Source organism: Silene latifolia, chromosome 3 (genome assembly GCF_048544455.1).
Source record: "Silene latifolia isolate original U9 population chromosome 3, ASM4854445v1, whole genome shotgun sequence".
NCBI classification, from domain to species: domain Eukaryota; kingdom Viridiplantae; phylum Streptophyta; class Magnoliopsida; order Caryophyllales; family Caryophyllaceae; genus Silene; species Silene latifolia.
This window is the reverse complement of record NC_133528.1, coordinates 19,099,922-19,113,292: the sequence shown is the minus strand read 5'-3', so window position 1 is coordinate 19,113,292 and position 13,371 is coordinate 19,099,922. Positions and strand designations below refer to the sequence as shown.

The 13,371-nt window shown below is 31.7% G+C and overlaps 1 protein-coding gene across 1 annotated transcript; it reads left to right on the top strand.

Annotated features, from left to right (window-relative positions):
• Window positions 1-9,588: 9,588 nt before the first annotated feature.
• Window positions 9,589-10,272, top strand: LOC141648783 (uncharacterized). The gene has a single exon (XM_074457499.1). It carries the CDS (start codon window positions 9,589-9,591, stop codon window positions 10,270-10,272), a length of 684 nt encoding a protein of 227 aa, XP_074313600.1.
• Window positions 10,273-13,371: the final 3,099 nt, after the last annotated feature.

The window sequence follows — 13,371 nt, the reverse complement described above, 5'->3', positions numbered from 1 at the left end:
TGTTTATGGGCTCTTACTCTTTTGCAATGGAAATATGTGATAAAAGGTTAAATCTTTGATTACATTGTTGGACTTGGTGGAGGAGTTTCGAGAAAGTTTTGACTTTTTTTGATTGACTTGTGTGGTAGAGTTGGAATGATGGTCGGCCAGATCTGAAATACCAGTGGCCGACTATAACACTTGTGGAGGAGTGTTAGGGAGATCTCCGGTGGTCGATGACCATGGTGGTGTGGTGGTCGCCAGTGGTGAGGTTAGGCTATGACGGGTGATGAGCTTTGAGTGATTAATAGTGGGTGACGGACTGACGGGTGAGTTTTGAGTGATTGATTAATAGTGACTGATGATGAAAGGTGATTTGTGTGATTTTCTTCCCTATTTCCTTTATTGGATTGATTTGTATGGTTCAAATTCAATTGCATGTGGGGTAGTGTGTTTTGTGTGGTCCAAATTCACTTGCTTATTTTTTGTGTAAAAAAGGAAAGGGGAAGAATACAGTGAATATGATAGAGTATATTGTTAAAGTTTGGTTTTATTTCAAAAGTAAAATAAAATTACTTATTGACAAGGTAGCAAGTCACCGAGTTTATTTTGAGAGAAAGGTATTACAAGTTCGGTTTATTCCAAGTTAAAATGTAATTTGGATTATTTTGAGAAGATGGCGATGGGTCATATGTTGGATTATTCCCGTCAAATAACCCTAAAATTTTTGAGTCTTGTTTTAAAAATTATGAGTTTACTATAAAGTTTCCGAATTCATTCACTAAAACATTTAAGTTCAAAAAATTTACAATAAAACTCAAAAACATTACATACAAACTTAGTTAAACTTGAGTTTTGATGGAAACAAAATTAAAATCTAACTTATAAACTTTAATAAACTCCGAAAAAATGCACATATGCTCAAAAACAAATAAAGTTTCAGGTAATAAGCTCAGAAAAAAAATACACATGTGCTCAAAAACAAGTAAAGTATGAGGTAATACATCTGATGTATGATCCTTTTTCTCATCATACCATAGGCCATAACCCAAAATCCCAAACAATTAATTTATAACTCCCTTTTTATATCAAATAACCAAAAACCCCAAAGTTATTTTGAACTTAAAGTCACTTAATTTAAGTTCACTTCAGATCCTATAAGTTCAGCTCAGTTTAACCAGATCCTATAAGTTCAATTCAGATCCCATAAGTTCAGTTCTGTTCAGATCCTATAAGTTCAGCAGTTCAGATTCTTTAAGTTCAGTTCAGTTCAGTTCAGATCCTATAAGTTCAGTTCAAATTCTATAGGTTCAGATCCTATAAATTCAGTTTAGAAAAGTTATATACAGAGTATTATTTTTAAAAATCGACGCAAAAACATTTGACATTATTAATTATTCGATACATATATACATTATTATTTTTAAAACAAAATAATAATAATAATAATAATAATAATAATAATAATAATAATAATAATAATAATAATAATAATAATAATAATAATAATAATAATAATAATAATAATAATAATAATAATAATAATAATAATAATAATAATAATAATAATAATAATAATAATAATAATAATAATAATAATAATAATAATAATAATAATAATAATAATAATAATAATAATAATAATAATAATAATAATAATAATAATAATAATAATAATAATAATAATAATAATAATAATAATAATAATAATAATAATAATAATAATAATAATAAAAAAAAAAAAAAGTTGATTGATTAATAAAAGTCTGTGTTTCAATCCAAAAGAACAGGGCCTTAATAGACTTGTAAGTTCAGTTTAGATCCTATAAATTCAGTTCAGTTCAGTTCAGATTAGGGATAGCAATGAGTGTGATATGGATGGGGTGAAGCCATATCCATATCCATATCCATTTAATTTATGGTCATCCATATCCCACCTACATCCATTTAATATTTTTTCATCCATTCATATCCATATTCACCGGGTGAAACGGGTGGAGCGGGTACCCGTTGGATATTTTCACAGCTTTTAAAATTTAAAGATAATATATCGTAAAAAAAATTGTGGCGATAAAATTAAAAGGCATATATCATTAAAGTAACAATGTGTGTTAGGAAATAGCAGCCCAGTATATATCCAACAACAAAGTGTCTTTGTAAAACAAGTGACCATACAAATATGTCACGCCAACTACAAAGAAACCACCAACGCATTATTATTGATTAAACTAACAAAAGTAAGTTACTTTGATTAGTGAAAATAAAAATATTCACATGAACACAAGTTTTACTTTTCCTAAATAACAATATGATATTAAAATTAAGTAAAATTTCTAATAAAAAAAATATACTTTTGCAAGGAAATCATTAATAACCTAAATAATTATTAACTTAATAACAAATTAATTATAAATATTAATTTCGGGTATTCACAGGGTGGTTAAGCGGGTGAGAGACAATAATCCATATCCCACCCTAAAGTCACCCATATCCATACCCTACCCTAAATTCGAAAAAAATTCGTCATCCATATCCCACCCATTTAATTTCGGGCGGATGGATATCCACAGGCTAGGTAGCACGGACACTCCTTCTAACTAGCCGTCCCGTGTCCGACACCGTGTCGGACACCCGGACACCCGACACTCGTCGGACACACGCTTAAAATTTTTATTGTTTAGACGAGGAAAAAATTGTCAAAAAAGATTGATTAGAATATTGGTTTGGGAGAGAAATGAGAATTAGTTATAGTTAAGGTCGAATTTTACCTTCAATTACCTAAATTTAGTATCAAATACATTAAATTTAGAATCAAATACATTACAAAAATAAAATCATACGCTATTTATAACCATAAAATATACTCCCTCCTATTCTACATAACCCTCCCCTTTTATGGAGGGCACGAGAATTAAGGGAGGGGAGTATTATATGATAAAGTATTGGAGTAGGGTAGGAGATTGGAGAGATGAAAGGTATTGTGTGATTAAAATAAGTATTGTTGTGGGGTAAGTTGATTAAAATAAGGATTGTTGCGTGGTAAAGTGATTAAAATAAGATAAATATTAGTATTGTGGGGTATTGTTGTGGGGTGGGGTGATTAAAATAAGTATAAAAGTTTGCCAAATAAGGAAATAATGAGAGTATTATGAATAGACGTAAAAGAAAATAGGGAGAGTTATTTAGAATAGGAGGGAGTATTTTTTTTTATTAAATTTAAATAGCGTGTCCCGTGTCCTAAATTTCATGGGATGCCGTATCACGTGTCTGTGTCGTGTCCGTGTCCGTTTTGGTGCTACCCAGTCCACAGGGTAAGGGTGGGACTGTCATCCCTAGTTCAGATCCTATAAGGTCAGTTCAGATCAGATCCGTTTCAATCCAAAAGAACAGGGTCTTAATAGACTTGTAAAAAAAATATTTTATTTTGATAAATTAAAATTTTATATTAATAACTTGTATATTTAAATATGTTAGTTTTTATCTTAAAATGTCGTGTTGTTAAAATAAAATTAAAATATAAATTAAACTAAATGTTAATTTTCGATTTCTCTTCTTTTTGATCAGTCCTATAAAAAAGTTTATTTAAAAAACAAAATTAGTGTTACTTATATTATCATGTAACGTCTGAGTAATCGAACAAGTCTTAGTCCAATAACTTATATAGTAAAGATTTTGAAAAATATAGGAATTTTAATTTCAAATATCCATATTGTTAACTTGTAATGGGCTTATCTGCACATAAAAAACTAATAAGTAAATGGGTAGGTTATCAACTAATTAGGGGGTGTTTGGTTGGGGGGTATGAAATGGAATGGAATGGAATGGATATCACCGATTCAAGTGTTTGGTTGACCACTTTTGGAATGGATTTAGAAACCCAAAGGTTTCTCAATCCACCCCAATCCTTTGGAATCCCATACTCTACTCCTCCCTAAGTTTCTAGATCCAATCCCCCTGGATACAAAACCTAAAATTAAGAAAGAAAAAAAAACCCAAATTGCTGTTGTTCTACTCTACGTAAGTCTTCCGTCAAATATTTGTTTTGTTTGATGTTTAGACTTACCGGTATTTTTCATGAAACATTTTTCATGCGTTTTTTTTGTTTAACAATATTTTTATTTTGGACGCTTAATATTGGTATGAATAATTTGGATCGTTCTTTGGTTATAATTTTTCGTTAGTAAGTTATAGTTAATGGAAAAAAATGTACAACTCTTTTTATAATTTAATAAACTTACCTATTATGAATAGAGAAAAAAATGGATATTGAATCCATTCCAAGTGTGAACCAAACACCATGAATGGCAATTACAATCCATTAGAAAATTGAACCAAACAAGTGTTAAAAGAATGGGGTTCTAACTCCATTCTACCCTGGATTCTCATCCCAATCCATTCCATTCACACACTTTGAACCAAACAGCCTCTTATAATGGTAAATAAACGATTTAATAGGTCAAGTAAAAACTAAGTTAGCAAGACAATAAATAAAGTTATGGACTATGGTATAGAATAATTTGTGGAGTTTAGGAGTATACCATAAAATTTCAAAAATGTAGGAGTATAACATAGAAAATCGAAAAACTCAAGGATATATTACAGAATATCCCAAAAACTTAGGGTAAGATTATTGGTAGTCTTGAGACAAGACTTTGGTAAGTCTTGAGATAAGACTCACTCAAGACTACCAATAAATGAATCCCATGTGTCATTTTTTTTGTGAAAAAAAGGAGTAAAGTGGAAAAGTAGAGTTTAACGGATAATGTATAAAGTCTGAGGTGAGTCTAAGGTGGGTCTGAACAATAAAGAAATAGTAAAAGTTAGTGGAAAGCTGATGTGACAGAGTTAAGATTTGGGAGAGTCTTACTGATAATCTCACCCTTATAATATACTTATAAATAACTGCTTATAAACGCATCAAACCAAAAAAAAAAAAAAATTGTAGCATCTAAACGCTATTCTATTTTTATCAAATGCATTTTAGGTAATCATTCCGCTTTTGTGAATATATTATTTCAAGTTGTCTCTTCCTTGAGAAAGAGACAACTTGGTGGTGTCTTCTACTCTTCTCGTTGTATTACTTTTCTAATCGAAATACTTATGGATAGGCCCATCAATACATCTGGAAGGCCTTGTGTTAAATGTAAAAGTTGAGCGTTGATGATTGATCAATACATCTGGAAGGCTTGGTGCTAATTTTAGTATTTGGTAAACAACATATTGAAACATCATATTTAGGGTCAATATGTTATTTTAGAATATGCTGTTTACCCTAGAATATCGGTTAGCATATTTTAAAATAGGAAATTTTACTCAATTTTACAAAGAAAACTAGCACTCTACTAATCTTAATCTGCCAATTACCAAACACTCAAACTAATTCAACTAATCAATCAATCAATACTATATATTAAATCCATAAACCAAGGGACTTCAATGAAATTAAAGAAAGTTATATAAATTAATTATACTATATAGTTTTAAATCACTAGCACATGGACCCGATTAAGGGATCTCAATGCAAATATTATATAGTTTGAGTTAAAATTAAATTATATAGAAGCTTGATAACTTTCCTAAACATTTGTAAGAGACTAAAACATGGTCAATTTCCTTAAAATAAAATAATTAATTAAGATGGTCAATTTTCTTAAAATAAAATAATTAATTAAGATGGTCAATTTCAAGGAGACTAAAAAGAAAGAAGATGCTTGGTAATTTTCCTAAATATTTATAGAAGATTAAAAGATGGCCAATTTCCTTAAAATAAAATAATTAATTAGTATAAACATGCACACTTATGGTATTAATTATTATCAGCATAAAATTATATATTAAATTTAAAATCTATGTAATTTTATTAAATTTTATAGTTTATTATATGTATAGAGATGTTAATTATTTAACATACAAAAATATAATATAAGTAGGTTATAAATAATAATTCAAGTTAGATTCCATAATATATAATATTACATAATTCTTTCGATTTGATTTAATGCATATATGTAATATATTTATATAAATATATAATCTTCTTTAAATTGCATGCCTAAGTAGTAAAAGTAATTTCGTCAGTAAAGAAAAGAATTGTAGTAACATTGGATATAGCTATATGATAGTAATCACTCATTTGAATAGTAAAAGTAACAATATTATCAGCGAGATTAGTGAAAGTGGTAGAAACAACGGGAGTAGTGAAATAATCAATATTAATGCGGCAATAGTAAAAGTAACAATAATTACGGCGGGAGTAGTGAAATTATCAATATTAATGCGGCAGTAGTGACAGTAACAATAATTACGGCGGGAGTAGTGAAAGTAACAATGATTACGGGCAAGTGGTGAAATATTATTACTATTGTTTCATTAATAAGAGTAAAATATTAATAGCAAGAGTAGTAAATTTGTCTCAAAATTTATTTCATCGTAATTTTAGGATATGTCATAGAAAAATATATTAATGATAAATTTATGGGTTATGCAACTTTAAATAATTTTATTTAATGAAAAAAAAAACTAATGGTAAGTAGAGGTAGCCCGGGCGAAGCCGGGCACCAATACTAGTCCTATATATTAATTCCAGAAACCAAGGGATTTCAATGTAATTAAAGAAATCTATACAAATTAATTATACTATATAGTTTTAAATCGATAGCACCGTGTGATGGACCTGATAAAGGGACCTCAATGTAAATATTATATAGTTTTGGTTAAAAGTATAATACAAAGATGCCTTGATGAATAATATTTATGGAAATTAGATTAAATTAAAGTAATTAAATTTAGAAATTAAATACAAGAATATAGTGATTTTCCTTAAAATTAGCATGTCCCACTTATGGAATTAATTAGTATCATCATAGAATTATACATTAAATTAAATGTAGTAAAAGTAATAGTAGCAGCAACGAGATTAATAAAATTAACGATATTAATGTGGTAGTAGTGACAGTTATAATAATGATAGTGAGAATAGTGAAAGTAAGTACGAATATAGTGAAAGTAACAGTGGTAACAATGAGAAAAAGTATGAACAATTAAATAACCAATCAACTCAAGAAAATATTTTATTTATTTAAATATAGGCCGGATAAAATTAATGGGAATAATGAATTTAAAAGAAAAAAATAGAGGAATTAGTAAAAGAAACAATAGTAACCACGGGAGTAGTGAACGTAATGATATTAAGAAATAATGTCGTGAAAATAATAATATTAATAGCGGGGTAGTGAACGTGTCTCATAATTTGAAAATAAGTTTTACATTTCATCATAATTGTAAGATATGCCGTAGAAAAATATATTACAAATAGTAAACGTGTGAGTTAGACAACTCCAACATAGTTTATTTCATTGAAAATAAAATTTAATGGTAAATAGAGGTAGCCCGGGCGAAGCCGGTCACCAAACCTAGTTATAATGTACTAGTCAAACCTTCTAATAAAATCTGTCATTTATAATTTGTTTTTACAATCTGTTTACGCTGAAATTAATCCATTGATTACCAAAGAGAGTCTTATTCAATTAACACTTATATGATTATTGTATGAAAGCGACCTTGTGTTTGGAGTAGATAAACGTTTTAACTAATTTCATATGAGATTTTGATTGAGAATAAGTGTCTTAGGAAAGTCAATTTAGAAAAAAAAAATTCTAATTTTTTAATGGAAATTCAATTCTTAGGACTTTCCATTGTTAACCTTGTTGTGAGAACGTAACTGAACGTGTTATGAATTAGGCTTACAAAGTATTACGTTAACAACTAAACATTATCGTCTTCGAGTGATTCACAACGATAATCCGAACAATTATTTAGAAAACAAACACATCTAATTTACTTAGAATATTCGTACTACGATAGTATGGATTATTATTTGTTGCGGACTTGTTCCAACTGAAGTAGAGCTCCGTCAAAACTAGGGAAAATACGAAGGCGCTGTTTGGTAAACAACGGATTAATATTAGCAGAAGTAGATTTAGAAAGCAGATTTGACTAGCATAATGATTTAGCAGGTTTGACTAGCAGATTTATTTAGTAGAATTGTTTTAGAGGTGTTTGGTAATTGACAGTTTTAGATTAGCAGATTGTTTAGATATTTGTAAAATGACAAATAAGGATATGAATAAATTATTTAATTAATATATAAAAGGAAAGTTAATATTTTTTAAGGGGGTAAATAAGACAATTTTTTTCTTTCTAATCCGCTAACTCAATGGCGCTGTTTGGTAAACAGCATATTGGCCAAATTTTAGCATATTCAAGGCTTTTAGCATGTTTGACCAATCAATATGCTAATTTTAGTGTTTGGTAAACAACATATTAAAACAGCATATTTGGGGTCAATATGCTGTTTTACAATATGCTGCTTACCCCATCATATTGGTTAGCATATTGTAAAATAGGAAATTTTTCTCTATTTTACAAAGAAAACTAACAATCTACTAATCGTAATCTGCCAATTACCAAACACTCAAATCAATTCTGCTAATTATAATATGCTAGTCAAACCTTCTGATAAAATCTGTCATTTATAATCTGCTTTTGCAATCTGCTTATGCTGAAATTAATCCGCTGTTTACCAAACAGGGCCAATATGCTGGTAGGAGCGGCATATTGCAAAATAGCATATTGGACCCCAATATGCTATTTCAATATGCCATTAACCAAACGCTCTAAATAATATATTCGTAAGCCAAACATGCTAAACCTCTCCAATATGCTGAAATTTGACCAATATGCCATTTACCAAACAGAGCCTAAATGATAAATAAACAAATATTTCTTTTATTGACCAGAACAAACCAAGTCCATTACTGTATTTATATTCTCCATTTATGGCAGCGGAAATTTTCTGCAATGCAATAATGTCGCCTTTGATTTGACTTTCAAGTCAAAAGCTCCTAAAATAATTTCCACAAAACAAATTTGGATGATAAAAATGATGTGTTCGGATTGGAACCTGAAATATGACCGGTATACAAAAGGTGTAAATAACCGGTTTTACATATGTAAAACACATAAAAAGATTAAAATTTTTTGTCAAGAATTTATCTCAACTAAAAGTTTAACTGCTTATGGATGAGGATGGCACGGATTGGAATGAGACGAAGATCAGGGAGGTTTTCTTGCCTTTCGAGCAAAAGAGAATCCTTCGTTTACGAGTTAGTCATACCAGACAGGTTGATGAATGGTGTTCGGACCCAGAACGGGATGGGATTTATACGGTGAAGTCCGCATATCTTCTACTCCGAACAGGTGATGATGATGGCCTCGGGCAATCAAATGGCACGGCTGACCAATTGCTATGGAACAAGGTTTGGAAGTGTTACGCGCTCCCCCGCATTAAAATCTTTTTCTGACAATTGTGTCTCGATGCTAGCTATAGCTACGCGAACTAAGATTGCTACACGGATGAGAAATGGAACGGATACTCTGTGCCCTATCTGTAACAGCTTTGAGGAGTCTAGCTTTCATCTCGTACGCGACTGTGGGTGGGTGGGTGGGATGGGTATGGGATGGGGTCGGGTTGGAGTTAAATAAGGGAGATGGGATTGAGAGGGTGAGGGAGTGGGTGGAAGAGGAGTGGAGGGAGTGGAGTGCGAGAGAATGTTTAACATTTATGACGGGGTGTTGGGCTATTTGGAGGCGAGGAATAAGTGGGTCTTTGAGGGCAAGACGATTAATCCTGAGGCGGTGGTGAGGAGGATCCGAGGTCTCTTACGGGAAATGCTGGAGGGTCAGGGGGTGGATGAGGAGTGTTATGGCGGGTCAGGTGAGTTGCTTGGTGAGGGAGAGGGCGGTTGGATGAGACCTAAGGGCGGGGAGTTTAAAATCAATGTTGATGCAGGGGTTATTAGTGGTGTTGGGACGGGATTAAGAGCAATCTGCCGGGATGGGGAAGGTCATATGGTGTGGGCTTTGACTGAGCAGGAGACTGTGGAGCGTGATCCGACGGAGGCGGAAGCTTTGGCCATTCTTGTCGGGGTTCGGGAAGCTAAGCGAAGAGGAATGAGGCGAATAGCTGTGGAAGGGGACTGCCTAACTATCATCCAGGATTTGCAAAAGCGAAGACAAGGACAAAGTGATATTTTCATAATTTACGAAGAGATTTTTGATATTTGTGTTTATTTTGAGTCTTGCGTGTTTTCTTTTACTCGTAGGAATTTTAATAGTGTCGCTCATAGTTTAGCACATATCGACCCTTGGCTCAGTGGTTGTAGGAGATGGGACGAGGATGTGCCTCAAAACATTGGTGACTGTATCGCACGTGATCGTTTATCTATGAAGTAATACCCTTTCGGGTTTTCTCAAAAAAAAAAAGTTTAACTGCTTAAGGTGATGGTTAGAATTCCAAAATCGGTTTTATACTCTAATACATCCCCTCACACGAATACCCGTTGGGCTTGATATGTGGTTGGAGTTCCAAGATCGGTTTTATACTCTAACACGTCTCTCTCACGAATATCCGTTGGGCTTGAAGTGTGGTCATGCAACTGCAAGCTTCCCATAACCTGATGCTTAATATTCCACTTTCGAATTAAATACGGTGGCATTCAAACCCGTGACCTTTTGGTCACACTGGCCCTAATACCAAGTCAAGAAACCATCTCAACCAAAAACTTAATATTAAATTCAATAACGGGCCTAGGCTATGCCCAAACGGAGAAGAAAGAGTTCACAATACAAGCTCAAGAGGGTTCCACTCTAAAATCAATTGGTTATAGAGGGAGTATCCCTTTCCTTATATAATGAAATGCTCTCTCTAATTCTCCAATGTGGGATCATTACATGTGAAAATCATATGAGTTAGAGCTTTATTCTCAACAGTCAACACCCCCCTCACATGTAAGATCCCTTTTCACACAAACTTGGCCCATGAAACCAAGTCACATAACCATGGGCTCTTATACCATATCTATGCTAATGATTAGAGTTTCAAAATCGATTTTATACGCTAACACTTTTTTAGTATAATTTGCTAGTTACATGTCCATATTCGAGTTCAATCTGCCACAAGAAATAAGTTGTTCTATATTATGGAACCTTAAACAATCTTTCATAATCAAATCTGTCAAATTTATCTAACAGCTCTGCCTATACTAATATACTTTGTAACTACAAGTACATTTTATAACAACAGTTAATGAGACAATAGATAATTTTTCTAACATTTATTGCAGCTAGTCTTGCTTGTGACGGACTAATCCCGTCACAAGCCTGTGACCTCTCACAAAAAAGGAGAGGGGACAAGGTGGGGCACCCCTCATGTGCTTCCCACTCACCTCTTAATGGGTATTTTGTGAGAGGAAACGGTATCCGTCACAAACTTGTGACGGATATCACCCGTCTTCAATGAGATTTTGTGCATTTATTGTAAAACTTCCTTTATAATTTGTGTAATAAAATTAGGGTCGGTCTAGAACTGTACGGACCGAAAATTGAAAAATAAATTTCGTGGATCGAGAACAGACCTAAAAGTTTCGGTTCTGAACTGGCCCAAATGCGACGGATTTTGGCCGAAATAGACCGAAAAAGTATGATTTGTCAGTATAATTGAGTTTATAATGAGATTTTAGTGTAGAAGTATGATTTTATAACGACAGTTATATGAGACAATAAATTATTGAATTTATATTCATCAAATAAAATAAAATAGGTATTTAAATTATTTTTTACTTTAAATAAACGCTATAATTGAGTTTATAATGAGATTTTACCGTAAAATATTCAATTTATTTACAAAGTTTCAATAAATAGACGTGAAAGCCATATATTTCAGTCTTGCACCGGACCAAACCGAACCGAAGACCGAAACTTCAAGAAATAAGGACCGAGAACAAGACCTAAAAGAATGTGGTCCGGGTTCGGTCCTGACCAAATAAAAAAAATTGCTGGTGGAATCCAAGTGACGGGTAAGTAAAGGCAATTGTGCTTAAATTGTAGAAGTATGTTGTTGTACGACTTGTTGTCTCCTAACACCAAAGTTCTTCTACCTTGAAGTGTTAGGTAAGGGAGAAGACTAAGCACATGGGAAACTTACCCTTCGGTTTAATACTAGAAGAAATTGATACCAGACACTGTTTGCCTGCAAATACCAGCAATATCTATCGTTGGTTAACTTTGCTCATTTTCTGACCAGACATTAGAGTTTATATTTTTAACTCTATTCCACATTCATACTTCCTCTCCACAGTCTCTAGTCTCTAGGTACATATGTCAATTAGTACTTTGTTTCTGTACCTTGTCGTGTACATCATACATGACGTGTGTCGGACACGATGTTCACCTGGCACAACACTTCGACACTTTAGTTTAGGCTGAAATTACTGAAATTTGTATACATTATCAAATACTCGTATGTTGTTTATCAATAAAACTTATAAATTTGATCGCTAAAACTTGAGGCCCGGGTCCCCCACTCATGGCTGAACATGGCCTTAGACGCCCCTGCCTACCATAACACTTGCACTACACATTATCCCAAAATCATAGAAACTAGTTTGGATGCCCGTGCGTTGCAACGGGATAATTAACTTAGTAACAAAAAATGGTTATAAGGTCTTAATATTTACATCTTATGTCTAATTATCATTTATTTAGATATAATCAAAAGTGATTCACCAAAAAAATATAATCAAAAGTCAAAACACCTTATTTAAGAGACACAAAAAATGTTGGGTTGATACCCAAGTTCAAAGGATGCCCCATATTTATAATCATAAGACCACCACATCTTATGTTAATCTTTCGATGTGGACAATTCTATTATTTTTATATAATCCTACATTATTTTTCAATGTGAGACATGTAACATACTAAAAACTACACAATTTTATATATGTACAAATTATATGAAATATATACGCTAATGATAGCATTTTTACCACGAATCAAATTATGTTATTTTCATAATTTTCTTAATGATATTTTTTTGCCAAATGAGATGTAAAAGTTTTTATATAAATATTAGAAACATCAATTGAATATAATATAGAAAATAAATATTATAATAATTAAAAGATTATCCACTTTATTTTTTACATCAAAAAATATTATTTATGATACTTTCCTAAATTAATTTTTAGGATCACCCCACCTTATGATAATTTTCTGATGTGGGACAATTCAACTATTTATATGTACTATATTTACCACACCTATATTATTTTTCAATGTGGGACAAACAATATACTTAGAAATACGCCATTTTTTTCGCACCTAATTCAACATCTAACCCAGTTTAATAATAATAAGCAAATACTATACTATTTATTAATATTCGTATAGTTCATTTTTTTTAACTTCTTATCATAATTAAAATATGTGCAATAATATGATACTATATTTTAATGCTAGCATTTATTTACCACGAATCTAATTATATAATTT